At 41.1% G+C, this 27,959-nt stretch overlaps 1 protein-coding gene across 3 annotated transcripts in view; it reads right to left on the minus strand.

The window, feature by feature from the left end:
- Positions 1-1,173: 1,173 nt before the first annotated feature.
- LOC146575407 (uncharacterized) overlaps positions 1,174-27,959 on the minus strand; it is a 58,131-nt gene continuing 31,345 nt past the window's right edge. For 2 of the 3 annotated variants that reach the window (XM_085270109.1, XM_085270108.1), the window contains exons 10-13: positions 19,570-19,587; positions 19,402-19,422; positions 18,357-18,451; positions 7,049-9,533 (exon numbers count right to left, since the gene is read on the minus strand). In XM_085270109.1, coding sequence (XP_085126235.1) covers positions 9,414-9,533; positions 18,357-18,451; positions 19,402-19,422; positions 19,570-19,587 — 254 coding nt within the window. In that variant the 3' untranslated portion in view covers positions 7,049-9,413. Of the gene's footprint in view, positions 1,719-5,452; positions 5,501-6,063; positions 6,100-7,048; positions 9,534-18,356; positions 18,452-19,401; positions 19,423-19,569; positions 19,588-27,959 lie in introns of those variants that run through there. The other variant, XM_085270110.1, reaches the window with a different exon arrangement.

Below are 27,959 nucleotides of genomic sequence, written 5' to 3' on the forward strand. Positions count from 1 at the left end.
ATGAATTCACCACTCAGGTATGTTGCAGGTCTTTTGTGGTTCTATGTTTATGTGTTTCATTGTGTGTAAAAGGGCTATGGAAATAACAATTTATCTTATTTCTTAGGTGTTTTCAGGAACACGGCAACTGGCCAGTGCCGTGTTCCTCTGCGGACAGTGTACTCCCGAACCATCTGGTCCATCACATCCACGCCACACTTTGTTTTGTTGTAAAGGGTGACAGTGTTTGGCTTCCTTTTGATAGTGTTATCAGTCTGAACCACGCTGTGCATGCTGCTAAGAATATAGACTTCTTCCGTTTGGCCGCATATGCCGTCAGCGTGGCAGCAGAGGTTGAAAACACCTAAGAAATAAGATAAATGGATAGTACTGGATGGTACTTGGATTTTAGGTCGCAAGCCACCCAAAACTTGATCCCAAACTTGTCAGGTTTACTTGCAATATTCTGCAGGAAACAGCACCGAGTCTTTGATGGGAAAAGCTGTTCATCAACGGTGATATGTAGACCAGGGTTGTAGCACGTGATGCAGTTGGTGACAAATGATCCCCACACACTGGAAATTGCAGCGAACTTATCAGTCTTTGCTCGATCACTGCGGGTGGACTTGTCATCAAAGCGTAGGTGTTGCATGATGTCTTGGAAGCGGTTTCGTGCCATAGTTCCAATGATCTGTGGGTTTCCCAGGTTTGCTGACCAGCAGTCACGTAGAGATGGAACCCTGTTAACCCCCCGCAAGATGACAATTGCAATAAATGCCATTAGTTCAGGGAGGTCCATGAACCAATGAACATGCTCCGTGCACCACTCAGCAGGCCATTTGTAAATATGTGTACAAATGGTTGGTTTTTTGTACTGTTTTTATCAATAAATCTCAGCAACAAAGAACATACACCCATGTGTGTTGATTTCTCCCTAAGATGGCAAACTGAAACACTCCAAGTTGGTGACTTTTGGAGATTTATTTCCCTGGATGATTGAGAATGCATCAAGACGAACACAAAAGGAAGTTCACAGCTTTTAGCAGCTCCCCCACCCCCTCATCCACACACCCCCCCTCCCCTCCAGAATTCCCAGGTAACAACCTAATTCACATATGAATGACTAGCCAATTTAGCTTCCACTTCGCTGAAGCTAAAGCCTAGCTAAAAGCCATTTGGCTGCTCTCTGGGTTTTAAAGGTAGAAAAGCCAAATGGCTGCTCTCCGGGAGTTTAATTAATAAACCATGTGACTGGGCTGGATTAGATGCCGGCAGACTCCCTCATCGGCACCAATATTCCTAATGTAACAAGCCCGGTGTAGTTCTTCTGGCAAGAACTTGGTCACTTAAAACCAGTACAGCAGTAAAACATTTTACATGAGGTGGACAGTTTATTGCTTGGACGTGGAGCTGGGGTAATCCACAAAACCTTCTTGATTTGCGACTGCAGAGCAGGTACATGAATAGGCATGCTGCGGCTTGTTCGGTCTCACTCTTCTTCACATTCTTCACAAGTTTATCCTCCTTTCGAGCTCAGAGTCATTCACAGACCACCTTTTCTTCATCTGGAGTGTTAACAAGCTGTATAGAGCAGATCCTCGTACCCAGATTCTGCGATGGCCAAATTTAGAAAAGATTTTCTCATCAGTCCGGAACTTCTAAAGATGTGTTCTGTGTGGGCAAGGGCTTTCAATTATGGTGGTTTCAGGTGAATTTATGATGATGGAACTTTCAGGTGTCTGTATGATAAAGAGAAAGAGAGAAGTGTTTAGTCTGTGTATTATCAAGTCAAGTGTTTGCTTGACTCGTGAAACAAACAAACTGAGACTGGACACTTGTAGATGCACGAGGGGGGCGACAGCTAAGCTGGGTTAGAACAGATCTAACCCAGGCAGCTGAAAAATCAAGCCACTGTTGCAGTCCCCAATCTGCAGTTGCTCTAATCAGGTCCCTTGAGTATGTTTACAGCCTGTTAGAGAAAATGCCCAGGGTCTCTGTGGCAGAATGAATGGCTGTAGTCAGCTCTTATCAGTCCAAAAGTTATGGCTGCGTAGTCCATATCTTTGGGTAAGCTTTCAAGTGGAGCGGAGTAGAGCTCGCTTTACACCCTGGGCTGTGTATCTGAACTGTGATCTTTTCCAAAACCTAAGTAGTTTTGTTGCTTAGACCTCCATGTATCAGACAATACAATAGAAATAGAGGTAGTCAGTAAGTGAAAGTACATTTAAAATCCATGCGTCAAACAAAATGTCTGTGTTGACAGTCATGTGGCCTAAATCTTTCTTTTTGCATCGTTGTGGAAATTTGGGGATTTCTTGGGACTGTTATAAAAGCGTACATCTTTTATAACTTTACGAAAACAAGAATTTGGTGCAAATGTTTGAATTTATTTTGGACATTCTCTAATCCGCACCGTGTCAGAATTATACACGCATGCTCCAATATATAGATCAACCACCCCTATTAATATTAATGTCACGGCGAGTGAGATGAGCCGTGTGGGAAATAAAGGAGGATCCAAAAGCAGGCACTTGTAAAGGGGTGAGGGTGGTTTATTATATACGAAATAAATATAGACAAACAGCAAATGGAGCACGAACTAAACTAGACTGGAAACAACTAAACTACAGAGCAGAAACCTGGACAAGAATGAGAACGAGCAGAGGAGAATGACAATGGACAGCAGGGAGAACACATGGGTGAGACATGGTGGATACACAGACGGACCAGCAACTACAAACACAGAAGACGCGACTTAAATACACACAGAGAAACACAGGGAGATTACACACAGGTGGGGAACACAGCTGAGAGTAATCAACAAGACGAGACAGAGGTAAAACTGAACACACACTCACACGAGACTCAGACCTTCACAATAAAACAGGAACAAGAAACCATCACACAAAGACGCAGACTCGACACAGAGACAGACAGAAAAAACAATATTGTTATTATTGTTTTATAGTATTGTTCTGTTTGTTCTTATCCTCCTGCTGCTAAACTAATTTCCCCTTGTGGGACAATAAAGAAATTGAATTGAAAATGACACATGGAACTAAACTAAACCTGCAAAAACATGACAACTCAAAATACTGGGTCAAACTGACCCAGAACCGTGACAATTAATGTAAATGTCCTTTAGCCAGTTGCACAACAACCAGGTGCTTTTCATAGCCAAGAACCGTCTTATGGTTGGATGCTTGAACCCTCTTCTTGGCTGAACTGGTAAAGAGTCATTCGTCTCAAATTCTGTAGAATTTTAGCTTTAAATATCACACATACTTTACATACTACATACTAACATTTTCAGTGGCCTTTCTTGCCATCAAAATAAACCTGGATCTGTAATTTGGGACCGGTACATTAAAAAAAAAATGTCTGCGTGCTGACAAGTTAAATATATATATATATTTTTTTTAATACAGGGAGTGCAGAATTATTAGGCAAATGAGTATTTTGTCCACATCATCCTCTTCATGCATGTTGTCTTACTCCAAGCTGTATAGGCTCGAAAGCCTACTACCAATTAAGCATATTAGGTGATGTGCATCTCTGTAATGAGAAGGGGTGTGGTCTAATGACATCAACACCCTATATCAGGTGTGCATAATTATTAGGCAACGTCCTTTCCTTTGGCAAAATGGGTCAAAAGAAGGACTTGACAGGCTCAGAAAAGTCAAAAATAGTGAGATATCTTGCAGAGGGATGCAGCAGTCTCAAAATTGCAAAGCTTCTGAAGCGTGATCATCGAACAATCAAGCGTTTCATTCAAAATAGTCAACAGGGTCGCAAGAAGCGTGTGGAAAAACCAAGGCGCAAAATAACTGCCCATGAACTGAGAAAAGTCAAGCGTGCAGCTGCCAAGATGCCACTTGCCACCAGTTTGGCCATATTTCAGAGCTGCAACATCACTGGAGTGCCCAAAAGCACAAGGTGTGCAATACTCAGAGACATGGCCAAGGTAAGAAAGGCTGAAAGACGACCACCACTGAACAAGACACACAAGCTGAAACGTCAAGACTGGGCCAAGAAATATCTCAAGACTGGTTTTTCTAAGGTTTTATGGACTGATGAAATGAGAGTGAGTCTTGATGGGCCAGATGGATGGGCCCGTGGCTGGATTGGTAAAGGGCAGAGAGCTCCAGTCCCACTCAGACGCCAGCAAGGTGGAGGTGGAGTACTGGTCTGGGCTGGTATCATCAAAGATGAGCTTGTGGGGCCTTTTCGGGTTGAGGATGGAGTCAAGCTCAACTCCCAGTCCTACTGCCAGTTTCTGGAAGACACCTTCTTCAAGCAGTGGTACAGGAAGAAGTCTGCATCCTTCAAGAAAAACATGATTTTCATGCAGGACAATGCTCCATCACACGCGTCCAAGTACTCCACAGCGTGGCTGCAAGAAAGGGTATAAAAGAAGAAAAACTAATGACATGGCCTCCTTGTTCACCTGATCTGAACCCCATTGAGAACCTGTGGTCCATCATCAAATGTGAGATTTACAAGGAGGGAAAACAGTCCACCTCTCTGAACAGTGTCTGGGAGGCTGTGGTTGCTGCTGCACGCAATGTTGATGGTGAACAGATCAAAACACTGACAGAATCCATGGATGGCAGGCTTTTGAGTGTCCTTGCAAAGAAAGGTGGCTATATTGGTCGCTGATTTGTTTGTTTTGTTTTTGAATGTCAGAAATGTATATTTGTGAATGTGGAGATGTTATATTGGTGTCACTGGTAAAAATAAATAATTGAAATGGGTATATATTTGTTTTTTGTTAAGTTGCCTAATAATTATGCACAGTAATAGTCACCTGCACACACAGATATCCCCCTAAAATAGCTAAAACTAAAAACAAACTAAAAACTACTTCCAAAAACATTCAGCTTTGATATTAATGAGTTTTTTGGGTTCATTGAGAACATGGTTGTTGTTCAATAATAAAATTATTCCTAAAAAAATACAACTTGCCTAATAATTCTGCACTCCCTGTATGTCCCATATTTGTACAGACACTAGTAAAAAAACTTGCAAAAGGGATAATTTCTGAATGGTGTATTACTGAATTTCCCAATGCAAAAAACAGGTAATTTCTTTTCAACATAAAATTGTTAGCCACAAAAAAAGAAAAAAGAAAGAAAGAAAATCACTTCTCTTTTCAGCTCCTTGCAAAAGAAATTTATCCCAGTGAACTGTGTGTTTCTTCCCAGCAGAGAGAAGTCCAGTATGGAGCACACAAACAGACCTGGATTATTATTCTTTTTCAAGAGCTGTTGGAAAAGAACATTTTAGTAGCTACAACTTGATGCCTTCTGACAAAAAAGCAAACTTATTATTAAATCAGTCAAGGCTGCGTTTCTGTTTGTTTTATAATCCATTCTGGTCTAATTCAACCATCAGTCGAGGAAACCACGTGTGTGAAACATTAAGTCTTTTAAAAGGCACCGTTTATGAAAGTAGTAGTATAGTAAAAAATTACCATTAATAAAATGGAACCCTCTCCAATGTCGCTGCGAAATGTGTTACGCTAAAAAGAGAAGAAAATAATACTGTTAAAGCACAAACACCCTGACCAGGGTTTAACACAAAGTGGACTCCACAAATGTTAAGAAACAGACAAATCACTTCTGTTGTTCTTATTACTGAAATTCATTAGCAAGTAAGACTATAATAAAGACTCAGTCACAAATAGCTGAGTTGAAAACATTTCAAAGTATATTAAAAATTATATTAAAGAGACAATGTCCTAAGTAAACACGAGCTGTTACACTGTGGTTGAAAGGTTTGTCACTGAAATCTGAGTTTGTTTGCACCTTTATTTTCCATTATCTGCATTTGTCATTCAAAATCTAGTTTAAACTTCATTCCATCGAGCACAGCGACTAGGCTTTCATGAAAATCCTTTCATAAATATTTGTGATATGATGTGATATTCAGATCCCCCCCTTATAATAGAGACATGCAAGAGCCCACCCCTCTCACTTCATGCTTTCAAATAACTGCAACTTTAATTGGATCCTAATTCTCCGAGCTTCAGTCACAGTGTAGCATCCATCAGTAGCATCCAGTCTTAAAAAAAAATATCTGTACCACTGTCATCGCCTCTTCTTCTTTCAAGTTTGGAATCTGAAGCAGAAATGAGACAGAAGCCAAAGTCAAAGTTAATTTCCTCATCAAAGTGACAAATTTGCTATTACGTAAAGTTTAACACATACTCTGTCATGTTCTCACAGAAATTATACAGGAATTGATCTTCTGATTCTGATGAATAACAATATGTCTGGATAAATGCTGCTATACCCTTGTATAGAGCAGGACGATATGACCTAAAATATTTATCACGATATACTTTTGAAAATTTGAGATAACGATATAACTGACAATATAATTGACACGAGACAAAATTCTTTACAACTCCACAACTTTATTAGTGCAAAAAAAAAAATAAAATAAAATAAAATAACCAATGATTTTCACTTAAACAAGCAGCTGTTTTTTATGTCCAAGTTATGTAAAAATTTAACAGTGCAAATGCAAATTCCTCACTGACAGTTTAACCAAAAAGCATTTCCAGTGGAAACTGGCTGACATATCCTCAGCATAACCATGTATAATATCCACAAAACTTAAAAAGAGCTTATACATACACACACACACACAATACAGTAATATTATGTTGAAGCACAGTACGCATCGCTCCGCCTACGATAGCCGTAATGCTCCGGCAATCCATCAAGCGGTGCGGCTTCGTAGCTTAGCAAAGTCGTACTGAAACATTTGACAGATTTTCGAGCGCCGTGCACATAAAATCGTTTCGAGGTCAGTAAACACAACCAGAGTTCATACATAAGGCACACGGGATTATAAGGGCTCTGTCGACTTTCAGAAAAATCAAAGGATTTGAAGGAAATTGCCTTCCCGGGTTTCCTCCGTGGCGTGAGCGATAAGCAGAGTTCTGTCCTTTCCTTCTAAGATTCCTAATTATTTAAAGTAACACTCAGGTATGCCATTCAGCTGGGTTAGTTACGACGTCGGGAGCAGCTTGGGAGAACAAGGAAACACAGACTGCTTCAGGTTGTCTTCCCAAATCGACTCAAAGGTTTATTTGATACACAGCAGTTTATATAGATGAAAAAAAAGGTTCGTGTGTCAGCTTTCCCAGTTCAAACCGGTACAGACCAAATAAGGAAACGTCTTCCTGCCTTGTGAGCAAAGTATCCCTTGTGTAGTTTATCAGTTCAGCTATAATTTATGATCATCCCAGCAAAATACACTCCTAGACATAAAATACAGAGTTCTTTCATTAGTGAATTCTGAAACGAACCACCTAGCCTTTAACGAGCCTTTTCCAGGAGATAAAGAAGAAGGGAGGATGGGAGTAAGGAAGTGGTCTCATCTCTGTGGTGTTTTCGACCTTGGGGTACCAGCTTGTGAGTCCTACACATTAATTCTTGGGTCACAGAGAAAGAGAAAAACAACTAGTAGATGGGCCTTATTGAGTAACAGTTTTCCTGTATAAAACAATATCCTGTAAATGCTACTATGGTATCAAAATACCTAACAGTTCCCCTCTTTTATTATTTTTTAAAAATAATAACTCAAATAGAAAGGAAAAATCACAAATGTAATAACATAATATAAAAAGCAAATCATAAAATGTAATAGTTCACAACCTAATGTTCAATATACACATCAGGAACATCATTGGTAACATCTGACACATAATCTGGGTCAATTTGTGCCAATTGCAAATACATTGAAGTAGCTGTACTAGTAGCTATACGGGTTATCATTGAACGTACACAGGGTACCACACAACAGACAATAATCATCAAAAACATGCTGCAACGGTTACAAAGGCTACAATTAGTTCCTTCCATCTTCCAAACGTGTCCTGTAGCCACTTATGTAGCCACTGACCGTGACCTGTATTGGCAATTAGTTCTATCTGCAATGCTTCAAGTTTATTCATAGCTTGTGTGAATGAACCGTTAGGAGCGGTATTATTGGGAATGAAAGTACAGCATACATCAACGGTTACTAGACCACAGGTACCGGTCCAATTAACAGGTAAAGCTAATCTAAGGGTATTATTGCACAACCAATAAGCATGTGGGATTGGTCTGGTCAGGCGCGTGACCATGTGTGATTTAACTAACTCCCCCCAGTCAGTGTCATTTAAGACACCGTCTGGGGGAACAATGATCGATTCTCTGCTCGAACTTGAACTGTGTGTGTGTTCCTCCAGATATGATACAACTTCAGCCACAGAGACAGCTAGCCATGTCTCATTACAGCGTGCACCTGGGGAGTCAGAGAAGAATGTATAGTTATCCTTTGTATAATCTATGTGTGTGTCTGGGCCAGTTAACTTTAGTCTGCGCAGACATATCATACTAGTATTAAAATGGAGAGGGATCTGTCCTAAGGGCAGTGAGGGCTTTAACCTATTCTTAGGGCGTTTCATTGGGGCGCAGGTCCCTGCGGTGTCATTAGATAACTTCAATAATTCGCCTAATGGAGTCTCAGGGTTAGTTGGTGTGTGTGTGTGTCTAAGTAGGCAGTCGAGAGGGCTCAGAGTCAACTGTAAAGCGTCTTTAAAGAGAGCATTATATCCGCTGATTTTCTCTAGTCCCTCAGTGAGGGGGAAACCGGATATGGGGTATCCTACTATTACCTGTTCTGGATTAGCCTTTGAACAGACATAACAGTTACTGTTTCCTAAATCACGAGCGGCTGTTCTGGCATTTTCATACCAGGCGTTAGCTCCTGTTCTAGAGGGTGCATAAAATGGTTTATTAGTGGCGTCTATGTTGCTATTTACTGATTTTAGAGAACGTGAGGAGTGCATTAAGTAGGTGTCTTGCAAAATGGAGCATGAGGTATAGTCAGCAAAATATGACCTGCAGAAATGTGAACATGGTTGCAGTTTACAATACAAAATAGCAAAGAGAAATCCTAAGGTTAATGCGATAGATATGATAAATAACCTAAATATATAAGAAAGTATATAAGAAAAACAGTTCTTCAGTTGTCTCCTGGCCTGGTCCCAGGTTCGAGAGACATTGAATAAGCGTCGTATGATGACAATGGGCATTTCATTTTCTCCATTATCAGGATGAAATGAGTCTGGCTTTATCAGGTTAGACATCATGTGGTACTTTTGGCTTTCTGTTCCTGCTGGATGTTTGAGTACCTTGTCGTTGTTCTTTCAGACGTTGTGTGTTAATCAGTGATTGCGTGTGTGCACTGGATCCGGGCGCTGGCTCGCCTGGGATGTCATCTACCCGTGTGTGTTTATTTGCTCTAGTTCCGGGCGCTGGCTCGCCGGAGATGTCGTCTGCTTGATCCGACGCCTGAGATGGTCCGATTGGGCTGGTCTTAACCCTGCTGGCATGAATCCACTGAGGTTGTCCGTCTGTGAGGATGCTGGTTCTTCGTCACTGCCAGTAAAGCCTGGGGGCTGGAAAACGCGCGGCCTCCCAGAGTGTCCTTGGTTTTAGTGGCTTCTCCAACATGCGTCTCCTTGTCTCCACTGGTGGAACTGTGGAGGGGAAAAGCTGAGAGAGACAAACTTTCTGATAGTTATTATTCAGTTTTTCTATCAGGTTGTGAACATCAGTGGACAATGCAATATACATCACCTTCTACTAGCGGTGCCCCTCTGGAAGCTGACCATGGTGTTGGAAATAGTCTTATTTCAAATGGAGATAATTTGGTTACTGCAGATTGAGTCCTTCTAATCTCACACAGGACTTAAGTAAGTAATTTGACCCAGGTCATTAAAGTTTTAGCACACTTTTGAATTACTTCTGATGTGAATGAAGATCCTCTATCACTGTTAATCTGGTGAGGTATTCCGAATCTGGGTATTATTTCATTGCTCAACTTTTGACAGACTACTTCTGCAGTTTCTTTTGAGGTTGGATAAGCTTCTACTCATTTACTAAATTGATCCACTATTACCAGTAAGTACTTGATGCTTCCTTGTGCTGGCATATGTGTGAAATCAATTTGTAATGTATGAAATGGAAAATCTGGTTGTGGTAAATGCTGATGTTTCGCTTTTGATTTTCCTACATTAGTTCGTGCACATGTTAGACAGGTTGCTAATATGCTTTTACTGCATGTGATGTTTTCTCAATTACAAATCTTGATTTTATTGCCCCTATTACCCCTCTTTGTCCGACATGACTCACACCGTGAAAATGTCGGGCAAGGACTGGCATCAGGGAATATGGGAGGGCAATCAAACCCTTAAGATTTTGTATAAGCCATCTCTGTCATCTAAGGTACAGTCATTATTCTCCCAATAGGTGTAATCACATGCAGAGGCTTGCTCTTGTATGAATTTTAAATCAACATTTGTGTCTAAATAGTCTGGGAGTGTAACAAGTGGCAGCTGTAGGGGCACAGATAATACTTCCTGCGGAGGTGGGAGCTGTGATGCAGCTGCAGCCTTGGCTGTCACGTCTGCTAAGGCATTACCTGTTGCTTCGTCTGTGTCAGCTGTACTGTGTCCATTCGTTTTTACAACTGCAACGGCCGATGGCAGCTGTATAGCTTGAAAAAGTCTTTGAACAAAATCAGAATTTAGCAATTTATTTTCCATCAGCAGATCTAAATCCTCTCTGTCTCCACAATGTGCCAAAGTCATGCACAACGCCAAATGCATAGCGGCTGTCTGTGTAAATCGTCACATGCTTATCCAAATGTAGCTCACAGGCGCGTATTAAAGCCATGAGCTCTGCTTTTTGTGCTGAGTGAAATGGTAATGAGTGAGCCTCTAGTATGATGTCAGGCACTGTTACCACTGAATAGCCACAAAGAAATGAGTTGTCATTCGGCCTTGAACAGGACCCGTCCACATAAACCGTGGCTGAGTCTGGGATAGGTGTTTGCTCTAAATCTGGACGTGGTGCTGTGGATTCCTGTATACGTGTCATGCAGTCATGAACGTCAAGCCTGTCTGAGCCATCCTGTCGGTCAGAAGAACACAGAATAGTATCAATAAATGTGAGATTTGCATATGTTGTGTAGTTATGTTTGACCTGGTGATTGGTGTGTAGAATAGTGTCATGTGAGAGTGTGAGCTTCTCGCAGTCCCTTATCATGATAGAGCAAGCTGCTACTGCCCTCAGGCAGGCCGGCATTCCTGAACAATTCAGGCAGCACCTTTGAGTGGCGGAGGTCAGCACTCCCTGTAATGCATTGAAAGAGACAGTCATTTCTGTGGATCACAGTATTCGAGGAGGCTTGTCTTTTTTACAACAGTCACGCAGAATGTGGTCATGAAAAGAACAGTCTGGTATCCACTGTCTGCAATAGTTCACCATGCCTAAGAAGGACGACATTTCCTTCTGTGTAGTGGGACGAGGGACAGAGGTCACAGCTTTGACCCTGTCTGCAGTCATGGAACGTTTTCCGTGAGACAGTGTGAATCCCAAATATTGAACAGAAGTCTGACAGTACTGCATTTTCTTTGCTGATGCTTTGTGGCCAGTCTTTTGGAGGTGCTGGAGAAGCATGTGTGTAGCAGTTTGACACAGTTTTTTCACTTTCAGCACAGAGGAGGAGGTCATCCACATGTGGATCAGGGTGCAGCCCTGGAGGAGTGCAGCACCATTGAGAAAGCAGCAGAGCCGTCCATCATGCCTTGGGGCAAACGAGTCCAAGTGTACTGCTTATTTCTATGTGTGAATGCAAATAACGGCTGTGTGTCACAGGTACTGAGAAAAAGGAGCGGAGCATAAATCCACCACGGTAAAATGTGTATGCAATGCATGTCAATATGCTGTGAACATCTGAAACGAGAGGTGGCAGAGGAATGTTGACTGCATTAATTTGCCTTAAGTCTTGTATGAAACGCCATACGCCAGGTTTGTTAGGCTTTGGCACAGGATTGACAGGAGTGTGGGCTTTATTACTCCTGTAGTCAATAAATCTCCTATCATGACATCTAGAGCTGCGGCTTTTTCGGCAGAAATGGGATGTTGCTTGACATATACTCGCTTTTTGTTTTTTAGCTGTGCGTGATAAGGTATGCAGTCAATAAATCCTATATCATTCTCACTTTTTGACCATAATGTCATATTCTGGTATTCAGCTGGCAATGTAACTGCAGAAATAGTACAGTCGATAGGGTAGGTTAGATCTATGTCACGACATATTTCGTAACCTATGTCTGAGTTATGTAACAAAATCACTGTTTGACCTTCACTTGTGTGAGCAGTTATCATGTTGTTGAACAGTGTGAGAGAAACAAAAGTGTGGCTCCCAGTCATGGGATTACCTGTTAGTGGCGTCTGTACACGTTTTTTTTTTTGGCACAGTGTGTGACATAGAGTACCGGACAAAAAGGATGTTGAGTTCATTCTCTGCTGAGGGTCCAGCTGACACAGAGGATGTTCCTTCTCCATCATGTCGGTACATAGGGCAGAGAAAACATAAGCTGTTATCAGTGTCAGCAAACATTTCACCCTTTATGTTAAATGAAATACACAAATTCATTTTTGCTTTGGGTGTCTGCGGCTGCTGGAAAACTGAGCTAAATTTGCACCTCTAGCTTGTCCAACAGTGCATAAAGCGTTTTATGAATACTAGGATGGATTCATCAGGCTTCTGTTTACACATAGTTACTGCATTTAAGTCAATTTTGTCTCTGGACATTGTTAGCAGGAATTTCTTTAGATTCTTAAAGAAATCGGCGACTTTGTCATTATTTACCCTCCTTTTGTCCATAGCGGTAACATTTGATGCATCACGTCGCGGCATTCTATCATATATTTTCTACAGGACTTTTTAAGCAGACTACTTTTCTTATCACAAATGATATTCAACATTTCTACTGACCTGTTTTCTGGCGATAATCGTTCGGGATAAGGCTCCGGAAATAAATTAGAATGCATTGAACTTCTTAAGTTGTAAACAAAGTCAGTCACATAAGCACTCCCGCATGTTCTGGATAGGTGATCATGGACGTCTTCACCGATTCGCGGACGTAGGTTACACGTAACCGGAAATGGGAGTTATACTGAGCCGTTATTTGAGACTTTATTTTGTATTTTATTAATTTTTGGTTTTACAGGTACTTTAGATTTTTTATCGGACCTGTCTGTGGTCTTTGAATAATTCTGACCCATGTTCAGTGATTTCCAGAGGGGTTTACACGCTAGGAGGATTTATGTTAGTATTTTCGCTGCGGCACAGCTGAGGTCACTTTAAATTTATTGCTAGCAATTTTTTGTTTGTGTGAGCAACTCTCACTTAGCGAGCAACTTCTCGCTTAACGAGCAACTTCTCGTAAAACAACAGGCAACTTCCTGTGTCTTTCTGCTTTTAATTTACTGCTTTTAACCCTTGTATGGTAATCGGGTCTGTGAGACCCGTTTTCAGTTTTCTTTCGTTTGTTTTTTTTTTAACAAAATTAAATTTAATTATTTACTAGCTTTCTGTGAGTGAGCAACTTCTCACTTTTTAACGTACGTTTCAAGATAACAGGCAACTCCCTGTGTCACTCTTTGATGAGCAACTTCTCACTTAACGAGAAGTATTTAAGACAACAGGCAACTTTCTGTGTCACTTTTTCTGAGTGAGCAACTTCTCACTTTTTAACGTACGTTTAATTAAACAATTAATTATTATTATTATTATTATTATTTTTTAAACAAAATTAAAATATTCAAGACAACAGGCAACTTCCTGTGTCCACCAACACCACACAAGGGTTAATTTACTTTATTCGGGGACTGAGGAAGTCAGTCAGTGTATCTCTCTGGATCACTAAGTGAAACTTCGTCAGCATATCCCGTTTCTTTATTCGGGGACTGAGGAAGTCAGTCAGTGTATCTCTCTGGATCACTAAGTGAAACTTCGTCAGCATATCCCGTTTTTTTATGGATCGATCACTGAGAGAGGTATAATATGGTCTCTATATAAATATGAAAGACACATATTTACCTTCTGTCAGCATCCCACTTCTGACACCAAAATTGAAGGAAATTGCCTTCCCGGGTTTCCTCCGTGGCGTGAGCGATAAGCAGAGTTCTGTCCTTTCCTTCTAAGATTCCTAATTATTTAAAGTAACACTCAGGTATGCCATTCAGCTGGGTTAGTTACGACGTCGGGAGCAGCTTGGGAGAACAAGGAAACACAGACTGCTTCAGGTTGTCTTCCCAAATCGACTCAAAGGTTTATTTGATACACAGCAGTTTATATAGATGAAAAAAAAGGTTCGTGTGTCAGCTTTCCCAGTTCAAACCGGTACAGACCAAATAAGGAAACGTCTTCCTGCCTTGTGAGCAAAGTATCCCTTGTGTAGTTTATCAGTTCAGCTATAATTTATGATCATCCCAGCAAAATACACTCCTAGACATAAAATACAGAGTTCTTTCATTAGTGAATTCTGAAACGAACCACCTAGCCTTTAACGAGCCTTTTCCAGGAGATAAAGAAGAAGGGAGGATGGGAGTAAGGAAGTGGTCTCATCTCTGTGGTGTTTTCGACCTTGGGGTACCAGCTTGTGAGTCCTACACATTAATTCTTGGGTCACAGAGAAAGAGAAAAACAACTAGTAGATGGGCCTTATTGAGTAACAGTTTTCCTGTATAAAACAATATCCTGTAAATGCTACTATGGTATCAAAATACCTAACAGGATTGATTTTAAGTGTGCCGTATTTTCCAAACAACACGGTAATAACGACGGCCCGCTAGCATGCGCTACCAAAAATAGTGCTTTGTTGTGTATCTGACGGACGAAAGCTGAACCAGTTCCACACCAGTGAAGCTGCAGCATTTTTACAAACCTGGGGCCCGTTCTTCGTACCTCGCTAAGTAAGTTAGCTGGATTTGATTGTTGACGATTTCGTGTGATCTTGGATCGTTCGGTTCCCCGAAGCTCATCCGGGACTTGCTGCCATAGCAACAGAGCCGTAAGCGTAAACCTGCTCGGAAGCAGGCTTACTTTATGTAAACAGGATTAGATCGCGGCCACGCAGGTATGTCCGCTTCATTTATACGAAAGCAACAGCGATATTCCACCACTGTTTCACCATAAATAAATATTATCAATGTAACTAAAGATAATGCAGCACTTGATCCATTTATTGATTTCACACAGATACATACAGGTCATTTCCTAAAAAAGGGAAATGTACTATTAACATTCTATTACATGTATGTGATTATTACAGATGTAATTCATATTTCAGAGTAGTAATAGTAAATTACTTTGTGTAATCAAGATGGGAGACCACGGCTATAAAAGCGAAGGGGGATTTGGGAAGCCTGTCGCAGCCATGTCCTGTCCGTTTACGCGAGCAACCCATTGCGGAAGGTGCAAGATTGATAAGGAGAGTCCTCAGAATTCAGCGTATATTGCGGGACAGACAGGATCCTTTAGCTCAGCGCGACAGTGTGCTCATAGAGAGATATCGATTTTCCCGTGAGGGTATTATTTACTTAACCAACTTGTTGACGAGGGGGTGCAGGACCACCACCTGTCTTTTTTTTTGCTCTGCCCTTTTCTTGGTTGCTGTTATAAACAAACAGATTATTCCAGGGTCTCTTTTCAAGAGACTAAAAGCAATATAAGTGATAAATATTACCATTCTGTAGAATATTCTTATATTCCACTTTTACTTGTTCCCATGTGCTAGTGGGTCCTGTCGTGGCTCTAATGTGAAAGAGGATATAATGTAATATAATATGATATAATGTAATATAATATAATATAATAAATCTACCCTACCGTCTACTGGTTTTGGCCAGAGGGGCCGATGGCGCGATATGGCAGCCTCGCTTCTGTCAGTCTGCCCCAGGGCAGCTGTGGCTACAACTGTAGCTGCCTCCACCAGTGTGTGAATGTGAGAGTGAATGAACAGTGGCATTGTAAAGCGCTTTGGGTGCCTTGGAAAGCGCTATATAAATCCAATCCATTATTATTGTTATTATTATTAAATTACTTACGAGTTTAATTTGTCAGCAACTTCCTGCCAGCCCTCTCTCCTTGCTTTTGCAGCCTTTGCAGTGTTCCCTTGCGTTTTAATTAAACTCTGAAACTCCTGAAATCCCTCACTCAAGAGTTCTTGCTCTGCTGCCGAAAAATACCGAGCGCGCTCCTTCGACATTTTCGCCGACCAATCAGAGGGTTGCCGATCAATGTTTCTACTATCGATGCGTAGCCCCTTTTACGGCACCCAGTGATCTCACATTACTTCATCCAACTGTACTGATCGTCAACAGCAGGTGTGTTCGGGGAACCGGATTGGCGAGCTCACGGTTAGCGCGATGGTTTGGTCTTGGATGTGTCATTTGATCTTGGATGTAGTAAGCGACGTACGAAGAACGGGCCCCAGTTCTGGTTTCATTCATCAATCCGCTTTCGCTCTTCTCATTCTCCGTCGCCGCCATGCTTTTTCCGCCATGTGCGTATGAAAACAAAGGCACTGCACATGCGTGTTTCACCCATATTCTATCGCGATATTTTCTTATCGTTGCCCAACATTATACCGATGTTACCGTGAACGGTATGATATGGCCCAGCCCTACCCTTGTATTCTTTAAGCCACAGGTATCACACACATGGAGAAGTTTCAGATTTCTGACGTTTTACTGTATTGTCATAGCTTTTCACAATTTTCTCTACTGATAAAGACCTTGCTATCATAATACACAAAACAAATTAGATAAGAGTTCAATAATAACCATTAAAAAAACAAAACATCAAATTTCCTCCTTTTCAGTATTACTGTAAATTTCAATTCCACAAAGGAAGACCGTTTATTTGAAAAACTGGAAATTTATGTGAATTTATGGGAATTATTCTCCTTTTTTCTGTAATTTTACACATTTAGCCATGCTGGAAGATTTCTTTCATGTACTATAGCAGCATTTGTTTATGATTTAGAAAAACTGAGAGAATACTGTTGAAACTGCACTATTTTTATACACTCAACAAAAATATAAACGCAACACCTTTGTTACTGCTCCCATTCCCCATGGGATGGACGTAGAGACCTAAAATTCATTCCAGATACACAATATAACCATCCCTCCCAAACAGTGGTCACAAATCAGTCCAAATGTGTGGTAGTGGGCACATCTGCTATATTGAGATAATCCATCCCACCTCACAGGTGTGCCACATCAGGATGCTGATCTGACATCATGAGTAGTGCACAGGTGTACCTCAGACTGCCCACAACAAAAGGCCACCCTGGAATGTGCAGTTTTGTCTCACAGCAAAATGCCACAGATACCACAAGCAATGAGGGAGCGTGCAATTGGCATGCTGACAGCAGGAATGTCAACCAGATCTGTCGCCCGTGCATTGAATGTTCATTTCTCAACCATAAGCCGTCTCCACAGGCATTTCAGAGAATATGGCAGCACATCCAACCGGCCTCACAACCGCAGACCTCGTGTAACCACACCAGCCCAGGACCTCCACATCCAGCAGGTTCACCTCCAAGATCGTCTGAGACCAGCCACCCAGACAGCTGCTGGAACAATTGGTTTGCACAACCAAACAATTTCTGCACAAACTGTCAGAAACCGTCTCAGGGACGCTCAACTGCATGCCCGTCGTCCTCATCGGGGTCTTGACCTGACTCCAGCTCGTCGCCGTAACAGACTTGTGTGGGCAAATGCTCACATTCGATGGCGTCTGGCACGTTGGAGAGGTGTGCGCTTCACGGATGAATCATGGTTCACATTGTTCAGGGCAGATGGCAGCTGAGAATGTCCCAGTTCTTGCATGGCCAGCATACTCACCGGACATGTCACCCATTGAGCATGTTCGGGATGTGCTTGACCGGCGTATACGACAGCGTGTACCAGTTCCCACGAATATCCAACAACCTCGCACAGCCATTGAAGTGGAGTGGACCAACATTCCACAGGCCACAATTGACAATCTGATAGACTCCATGCGACGATGTGTTGCACTGCATGAGGCAAATGGTGGTCACACCAGATACTGACCGGTTCTGGGTCCCCAGACCCCCAATAGCGCAAAAAACTGCACATTCCAGGGTGGCCTTTTGTTGTGGGCAGTCTGAGGTACACCTGTGCACTACTCATGATGTCAGATCAGCATCCTGATGTGGCACACCTGTGAGGTGGGATGGATTATCTCATTATAGCAGATGTGCCCACTACCACACATTTGGACTGATTTGTGACCACTGTTTGGGAGGGATGGTTATATTGTGTATCTGGAATGAATTTTAGGTCTCTACGTCCATCCCATGGGGAATGGGAGCAGTAACAAAGGTGTTGTGTTTATATTTTTGTTGAGTGTATTAAATATGGATTAAATGTGTAGTTGGACATCCTTACATCTCTGCTTTAAGCAACAATCACATCTGAGCTCCCACTCACCTCATTACTCCTTTGAAGCCTCTGCGTGTACATGTAAAAAGCCACCGCCCAAAGGAAGTTGGTGAAGGTAAGGACACCTATTATAATGTGTAGGACTGTTTAAGAAGAGATTGAATATCTATTAAGTTCAAAATAACAGTCCCTTGATAACACATATTTATGCATGAATAAAAATTGTTGGGCTACTAAGAAACTTGTGCTCTAACAGAAAAGGCTCCAAAAAAGGGCCTAGAAAACTTTTTATATTTAACTAGACTATGTCTATATTTAATAGATATAGTACACACTGTATAGTTGCGCTTTTTTAAAGCGCTAAAATATGGTGCAAAATCTCCAAAAGTGGATTCTGATCATCTGAACGTAGCATTTGTGGGAGAAACGGTCTTTCCCTTTTCACGTAGATGGCCTCCTTGACTCCGCGCTCAAACCAGCGTTCCTCCCTGTCCAGGATGTTACATCCTCATCATTGAGTGTCCACTGGCCTGTAGGTGTAAAGACTGCAGAGTCCTGGCCTGACGAGGTAGCTCTTCTGTGTTGTGCCATCCTCTTAGCCAGAGGTTGTTTGGTTTCCCCGATGTATAAATCCTGACAATCCTCCTGCACTTAACAGCGTACACTATGTTACTCTGTGTCGAGGGACCGATCCTTGGGGTGGACCAATTTTTGGCGCAGCGTGTTTTGGGGTTTAAAAGCCACAGAGACCCGGTGTTTAGAAAAAAAATCTCAACTTCTCCAATACTCCTGACACGTACGGGATCACTACAGGTTTTTGCTTTGGCAGGACGCTACGTCCAGATGAACAGAATCAACTTTTGGCGATTTACTTACCTGGATGATTGAGCATCGTCAAGTGCAAAATTCTGTAATTAGTTTTATTATTTAAAAAATTATTTTTAGTTTAAGAATTTGATTTTTTTTTTTTTTTCAAAGTGGCGGATCGCTTTTTGAATTCACCAGTTTCATTAAAGCATGTTTGGTACTACAACAAAATTGTCCATATACATTTTACTGAAGTAAGAAAAAGTTACGAATAAAACAAGCTTACTGCGCGCTTTTTTTCCAGCACCTATGGAAGAAAGGAAAGACTGTATGAGAGCAATGCAATTGAACACATTACATCAGAGCAAAAACAAAAACAAAGTCAGGAAAAACTATACTAGTAATATAGTATAACTATGAACTACATTCTTTGTTTATTTCAGTAAAAACTTACTTTCGCCCTGCAATGTTTCTGTGAAAGAAAGAAAAGACTGTATAAGTACAACAGCAAAAAACCCTTTTTAATCCGAGTACAGCATCAAGACAGTTAAACTTGTGGGACATTGTTGTGGTCAGGAAAGTAGCAGAGGAGGTTGTTAGTCATTTTCAGCTGCTTTGGTGTTAATGAAATCCACAATGCACTAGAGGGACAACAACGAGACAAAAAGGAATGGTTGCATAGCTGGACTGCTTTTCGCTAGTTTTGCATTTGACTGGGGCCAGTGTCATTACTGGTAGCGTGATGGGATGCCTGAACCCTACAGAGGTCACACAGATAGTCCAGAAGGTTTTCCGTCTCTCCCAGCACAGTTTCAAGAGCATAGAGGAGATTCTACGACAGGTAGTTACTCAGAGAGCTCGACAGGATTTTAGAAGGTCCTTAACCCATCAGCGTGACCGGTATCTGCTCCTTTGTGCAAGGAGGAACAAGATGAGCACTGCTAGGCTACATAATGATCTCGAGCAGGCCACTGGTGTGAATGTCTCTAACCAAACAATCAGAAACAGACTTCATGGTCTGAGGGCCCGAATTTATAAAATACCAGAACTGGCAGGTTCCCCACTGGCGCCCTGTATTTTTCACCAATGAGTGCAGGTTTTAGGGTCTTGTTCACGAGTGAGTGGAGAGGAAACTGAGAGACTGACAAACGCATTGGGGTGGTGAACAAATTCCTGAGTCACTGCCATCAGTAGACTGTAGTGAAAACCTGATTGATAGGAACTCAATGTTCCTCACATCAGTGGAGGAAAAAGAAATAATTGACATTGTACACATGTGTAAATATAAAACATCTACTGATTGTAATGATATTGACATGAAAATCGTCAAGAAGGTGATTGAAGGAATTGTAGGACCTCTAACATATATTTGCAACTTATCATTTCAGACGGAAAAGTGCCAAACAAAATGAAAATAGCTAAAGTTGTGCCGCTGTATAAAACCGGGGATAGACGCCACTTCACAAATTACAGGCCTGTTTCTTTACTACCACAATTCTCCAAAATCCTAGAAAACCTGTTTAATAAACATTAGACAAATTCTTAGATAAATATAAATTACTCTGACAGTCAATATGGATTCAGATCAAAAAGATCAACATCTCTGGCATTAATCGAATCAATTGAGGAGATTACGAATGCTATAGATCAGAAACAGTATGCAGCTGGAGTATTTCTGGATCTCAAGAAAGCATTCGACACAATCAATCATGACATATTAATTAATAAACTGGAACGGTACGGGATCAGGGGGGTTGTACTGCAATGGGTGAAAAATTATTTATTTGATCAACTGGTCTCTGAATGCTATTGACACCCTTTTCTCAACGAGAAATCTGGGCTCGGGAGAGCCTGAGTGCCCTGGAGGGACTTTCCCTGCCGGATACACGATGGACGGGTGGCAGAACTGGAGGATCATGTGCCTGGCGGGACTGTCGATCGAGGACGCTGAAGATATCTATCTATTCGGAACCATGATAACAGGGTTCATGCTGATCGGAGTTGGCTTAGCCCTGGTTTATCGGAGAAATAAGAGAGCGGAACCGGCTGTTCAAACCCCCCCCCCCCCCCAAAGGCTGCCCGCTGGAATCGAAATGGAATGAGGCGCAACCTCTCACAACGAACGTAATATGGTCAACACCTTGGAGACGCTTGCAGCTGCTGTGAAGGCTCAAAACAACACCATTGAGCGTATGAGGGGAAACATCAGAGAGAGGCCTGCTCAAAATGAGACCCTTGAGCGACAGTTGGAAAACATCGTGGAACGGATCACTGCAGTTGTGAGGTCTCAGAATCAAAAGAATGATAACACCATGGAACAGAAGTTTGATACCATCATGGGGAGGCTCGCGACTCTCCAACGGAAATTAACAAAACCAACATAAACATTGCGGATCCCCATCACGGCGCCAGCTGCAGGCCCAAGGCTGGAGCCAAACAATCACTCCCTGATAACGACTGTGTTACGGCTATTCTTCCCATCCCATGCAAGGACACCTGGATTGGCTGGAGGACTGTTTACTTAGCCTGATAGGCCGAAGGACACTGTCTCAGCGCACGTGAAGAAACGATCACGCCAACAACACAAGCCCTCCACAGCAGCACCGAGGCACTCTGGCAGGCCACAGCCAGCAGGCCACAGCCAGGCTCCACCATCAGCCAGCAGGCCACAGCCAGGCTCCACCATCAGCCAGCAGGCCACAGCCAGGCTCCACCATCAGCCAGCAGGCCACAGCCAGGCTCCACCATCAGCCAGCAGGCCACAGCCAGGCTCCACCATCAGCCAGCAGGCAACAGCCAGGCTCCACCATCAGCCAGCAGGCCACAGCCAGGCTCCACCATCAGCCAGCAGGCCACAGCCAGGCTCCACCATCAGCCAGCAGGCCACAGCCAGGCTCCACCATCAGCCAGCAGGCCACAGCCAGGCTCCACCATCAGCCAGCAGGCCACAGCCAGGCTCCACCATCAGCCAGCAGGCCTAGCCAGGCGCCATCATCAGAAATTCCGCTTCCGGGTCCCTCGTGGTGGCCGCCTCGTGCTCTCGCTTCAGTATGCCACCCAAGAAAGGCCCAACACCAGAGGAGGTTGAGGACATTAAAACCTCCCTTGGAGCGCTGTGCGGAGACGTGGGCGCAGTCAGGGCGCAGCAGGAGCTGCTTCTGGGGCTTCTGGAGGAGGTAAAACAGCTACGCCTCCAAAATGCCGAGAAGGACAGACGGATCATGGATCTCGAGCGGCGGGTGGCTGAGCTGGAGCAGTACACCCGTACGAACGACGTGGTCATCAGCGGTATTAAAATCAAGCCGCGCTCATACGCGCGCGCGGTGACCGGGAACGTCGGGGAGCCCAGCGACGAGGAGACCCGCTCGGTAGAGCAACAGGTGGCGTCCTTCCTCCAAAGCAAGGGGATAGAGATGGACCTGGAGCACATAGAAGAATGTCACTCACTGCCCAGGAGGAGTGACAGACTGCCGGCCATCATTATGAGATTTGTCAATCGGAAGAACAAGGTCGCACTGCTGAAACAAGGACGCAAACTGAAAGGCACGGACGTTTTCATTAATGAGCATCTGACACGAAAAAACGCAGACATCGCGAGGAAGGCAAGGCAACTGAAGAAGAACGGTAAAATACAACATACATGGGTAACAAACTGTAAGATTTTCATTAAGCTAAACGGGACACCAGAAGAGGCAAAAGTACTGATAGTGAGGAACATGGAGGATCTGGACAAGTATAACTGACACCAATGTATCAATTACACCAGGAAATGACATGGACACGTTGAAATTAGTTCTTCAACAGAAAGTAATTGATCTAGATTGTGAATATAAGGAGCATAATATAATAGATCCAGAAATAGATTCTGAAAGTAACTTTCTCTCTACTTTTGTTAAAAATTGTAATTATTTCACTCAGGAACAATATGAAAAAGAAATTAACCTAGACGGGAAGCTCTCATTAATTCACTTTAACAGCAGAAGTATGTACTCTAATTTTGATCTCATTAAGGACTATTTGCAACAATTTTCTCGCCCCTTTAGTGTTATAGCCATCACTGAAACTTGGTTCAATGTCGATAAAGGAATAGATTTTTGTTTGAATGGATATGATTTAAAATACATGAATAGATTAAATAAGGCGGGCGGCAGGGTTGCTATATATGTTCATAACTCTATAAAATATAATGTTGTAACAACTATGTCTATGGCTATTGATGGAATTTTGGAATGTTTGACTATTGAGATTATGAATGAAAAAAAGAGAAATGTTATAATAAGTTGCATATATCGGACACCCAGTTCAAGTATTGACACTTTTAATGAATGGATAGAAAAAAACGTTTGCTTCGGTGAACCAAAAATTACTATTTATCTGTGGTGATTTTAACATTGATTTGCTAAATCCAACAAGGTTAAAAGCCATTGATGACTTTACTGACACGATGTACAGCTTATCACTATATCCAACAATAACAAAGCCAAGCAGAATAACTTCACATAGCGCCACTATTATTGACAACATTTTTACTAATGTCATGGATTTCCAAATTAATAGTGGTCTGCTTGTCTGTGATATAACTGACCACTTACCAGTTTTTACTTTGTGTGACTGTGATTTAAAAAAAATAGATACCAAGATCATGATAGCAAAGCGAACAATAAATGAAGAAGCAATTCATGCCTTCAATTTCGATTTAGCACAACAAGATTGGAGTTCGGTGTATGAAGAGTCAGATGTGGACAAGGCTTATGATAATTTTCTAGATATTTTTACTATGTGGTACAATAAACATTGTCCTGTAAACGAACACATGACAAAGAAAAAAAAAGATAAAAAGTCCTTGGCTCACAAAAGGAATTATTAATGCTTGCAAAAAGAAAAACAATCTGTATAAACAGTTTATCAAAGTAAAAACAAAAGAAGTGGAACAAAGATATAAAGCATATAGAAATAAATTGACTGATATTATAAGAACGAGCAAACAACTTTATTATAGAAGAAGATTATATGAAAATAAAAACAACATAAAAGGAACTTGGGATGTGTTAAACAACTTAATTAAACAAGGATCTTCTGGAACATCATATCCTGAATATTTTACTGATGCAAATGGTGAAAATCACAACATGAGTAATATTGTCAATGGGTTCAATAAATTCTTCATAAATGTTGGCCCTGAACTAGCAGCGGACATCCCGTGTCATAAAAATGAAAATATCAGTAATATAAAATCAAATCCCTTTTCACTGTTCCTCTCAGCTACAAATGAGCAAGAAGTAATAAATATCACATTAAAATGTAAAAGTAAGTCTTCAATGGATTATCATGACATAAATATGTCTGTAGTTAAACAGGTTATTCTGAATATTGCTAGTCCCTTAACATATATCTGTAATTTATCATTTCAGTCCGGTTGTTTTCCAAAAAAAATGAAAATTGCGAAAGTAATACCACTATATAAAAGTAATGACAAACACAGTTTTACCAATTATAGGCCTATTTCTCTACTGCCTCAATTCTCAAAAATTCTAGAAAAACTTTTTAATTCAAGATTAGAAAAATTCCTTGAAAAACATCAAATAATAAATGTTGGTCAGTATGGTTTCAGAACGCAAAGAACCACTTCAATGGCGATAATTGAGGCAGTAGAAGAAATTACTGATACACTGGATAAAAATAAATATGCAGTTGGTATTTTTGTTGACCTCAAAAAGGCCTTCGACACAATCAATCACTCAATATTATTGGATAAATTGGAAAGATATGGTATTCGAGGGAAAGCTGGTAACTGGTTAAAAAGTTACCTAACAGGTCGGGAACAATATGTTAGCATAGGGCATTACCACTCAGAGAAACTTGGTATTACATGTGGTGTTCCCCAAGGGTCAGTGTTGGGACCAAAACTTTTCAATGTATACATAAATGATATTTTTGATGTTTCTCAAGTACTTAAACTCATACTGTTCGCAGATGACACCAACATATTTTTCAGTAGCGATGATTATACTGATCTTGTAATGACCGTAAACAGGGAGCTAAAATTAATAAAAAAAATGGATGGACATAAATAAATTATCATTAAATATAAATAAAACTAAAGCAATGTTTTTTGGTAATTTAAAATATAATATAGAATTACCAATTATCATTGAAGGTGTACCAATTGATAATGTGAGTGAAAACAAATTTTTGGGAGTTGTAATTGATAACAAAATTTCATGGAAACCCCACGTCAGACACATAAAAACCAAAATTTCCAGAAGCCTCGCAGTTTTGAACAAAGTGAAACAATTCCTTGATAAAGATGCACTTCGTACTCTGTACCGTACCCTGGTTCTTCCATATCTTACATATTGTGTGGAAGTGTGGGGAAATACATATAAAAATACAACTAATCCATTAGTCACAGTACAGAAACGAGCACTGCGTATTATTCACAAGGCTGGTTATCTAGATCATACTCACAAATTCTTTCTTCAGGCAAAGTTACTTAAATTCCAGGATCTGGTTAATTACAATACATCCATAATTTTGTATAAAGCTTTTACTAAACTTTTACCGGCAAATTTACAAACTAGATTTGAAATTCGAGAAAAGGTTTATAATGTGAGAGGCTTTGGAGAATTCAAATTACCCAGAACTCGAACAACCCGTAAAGGCTTTTGTGTGTCTGTATGTGGTGTGAAAATCTGGAACAGTCTGAGTTTACAATTGAAACAATGCAAAAATATTCATAGATTTAAATTTCTCTACAAACAGTTGGTCTGGTCACAGTATACTCAATGATGGGTTTTAGTGTGCTCTGTAATGTCTGTCCTCTTACCATTGCTGGTATGGATTCCAAAATAAAAAATAAAGTGTGCGTATGTATGTACATATATGTACATGTGTGTGTAGATATATATGTATGTATATGTATGTGTGTTTGTTACTTGTAGTTATTACTGCCTGTTACCTGTGGTAATGCAATTTATAATTTATATATTCTGTATTCAGTTATGAAGGCTCTAATTGTTGGTTGCGAGCTGCCGCTTAGATGCTTGTATCTGCCCGGGGCTGTTGATGGGTCTGTATGCAATGATGGGCGTAGCTGCGGGAAGTTTATTGTTTTTTTTTGTTGATGAGTGAGTATAGGGGTGGGATTTAATAAGTTTTCTTCGTCCCACTCCTTTTTCAGGCAAGTTTTGTTTTTTGTTTTGTGTATTTTATGTTCAATATAGGTATTTGTTGTGCCTGAAAATGAATAAATAAATGAATGAAAAAAAACTATGGACACGCGCACACACACACACACACACACACACACACTTACACTGATAAGCACTCACTCATCCCCCCTCCCTTTCCAAACGCCTTCGATGCTTGTGCCCTACCGGGGAAGATAGCAGTCAACTGGACCAGCACAGATGCTGCAGGACCGGATGCGCTGTCTACACCGGCTCTCTCTTACCCTTTACCCGCCCCTGTTGCTTGTCTTGTGTTTCTATGGTGTATTGATAGTCATGTGCTTTTGTGCTGAGGTGTTTTTTCTGTTATCAAACTGTTCTCCCACTAGGAGCTCAGTCTGAGTGGAGTTTTTTTTTTCTCCTCCTCTTACCTCATGTTATGTATTTTCGTTGTTTTTTTTCCCTATCAGCCTACCTTTCTGACATGTCTGCCCAATGTGATGTTTGTGTAAAGTTGGTAAGAAGGTTCCTTTGTAAGTGCGCATGCGCCATTAGCGTGCTGCCTGCTGTAACCCTAATTTCCCTCGGGATGAATAAAGTATTCTGATTCTGATTCCTCATCATGCTTGGACATTGCTTGTGGTGTTCCACAAGGCTCTGTACTGGGTCCAAAATTATTTATTATTTATATAAATGATATTTGTAAGGCATCTGATATATTAAAATTAGTATTATTTGCAGATGACACAAATATTTTTTGTTCTGGGGGAATCTAAAGGAGCTGCTGGATACAATTACTTCAGAAATGTGCAAAATTAAAAAATGGTTTAACAGGAACAAACTATCGCTAAATCCAAGTAAAACTAAAATAATCTTATTTGGGAATTCCCTTAGAAATGCACAAGTGCAGATTCATTTAGATGGTGTGGAAATTGAAGGAGTACTTGAACATAAGTTTCTTGGTGTGATTATAGATGATAAATTAAACTGGAAGTCTCATATAAATCATATACATAACAAAATTTCAAGAAGTGTCTCAATCTTGAGTAAAGTAAAACACATTCTGGACCACAAATCACTCCACATTCTCTATTGTTCCCTGATTGCACCGTATTTGAATTACTGTGCAGAGGTTTGGGGCAATACTTACAAATGTTCGCTATCATCAATCTTTATATTACAAAAAAGGGCCATAAGGATAATCCATAAAACTGGTTACAGAGATCATACAAATCCACTATTCTTAAAATCAAAAATTCTAAAATTCACAGATCTGGTTCATTTTCTCACAGCACAAATTATATATAAAGCAATAAATAACCTGCTTCCTGACAATATTCTAAAAATGTTTTCTAAAAGGGAACGGGGATACAATTTGAGGGGGGAATTAAATTTAAAACATCCTCGTATCCGTACAACATTAAAAAGTTTTTGCATCTCTGTGTGTGGAGTGAAGCTGTGGAACAGACTAAGTAAAGATATGAAGCAATGTCCAAGCATGGCGCAGTTTAAAAAGCGGTTTAAGGAGACTGTTTTTACAGGGTACAGGGAAAAGGTAGAGATTTGATAGGGTGTTCTTGTCTAATATTTTCATGTGTGTGCGCGCGTCTCACACACACACACACACACACACACACACACACGTTTCTATATATATAAAAAAAATACACATGAC

Source organism: Mchenga conophoros, linkage group LG4 (assembly GCF_057382185.1).
Source record: "Mchenga conophoros isolate Kocher_MC1m ecotype Shallow Benthic linkage group LG4, M_conophoros_male_GT1.1, whole genome shotgun sequence".
In the NCBI taxonomy this organism is placed as follows: Eukaryota; Metazoa; Chordata; class Actinopteri; order Cichliformes; family Cichlidae; genus Mchenga; species Mchenga conophoros.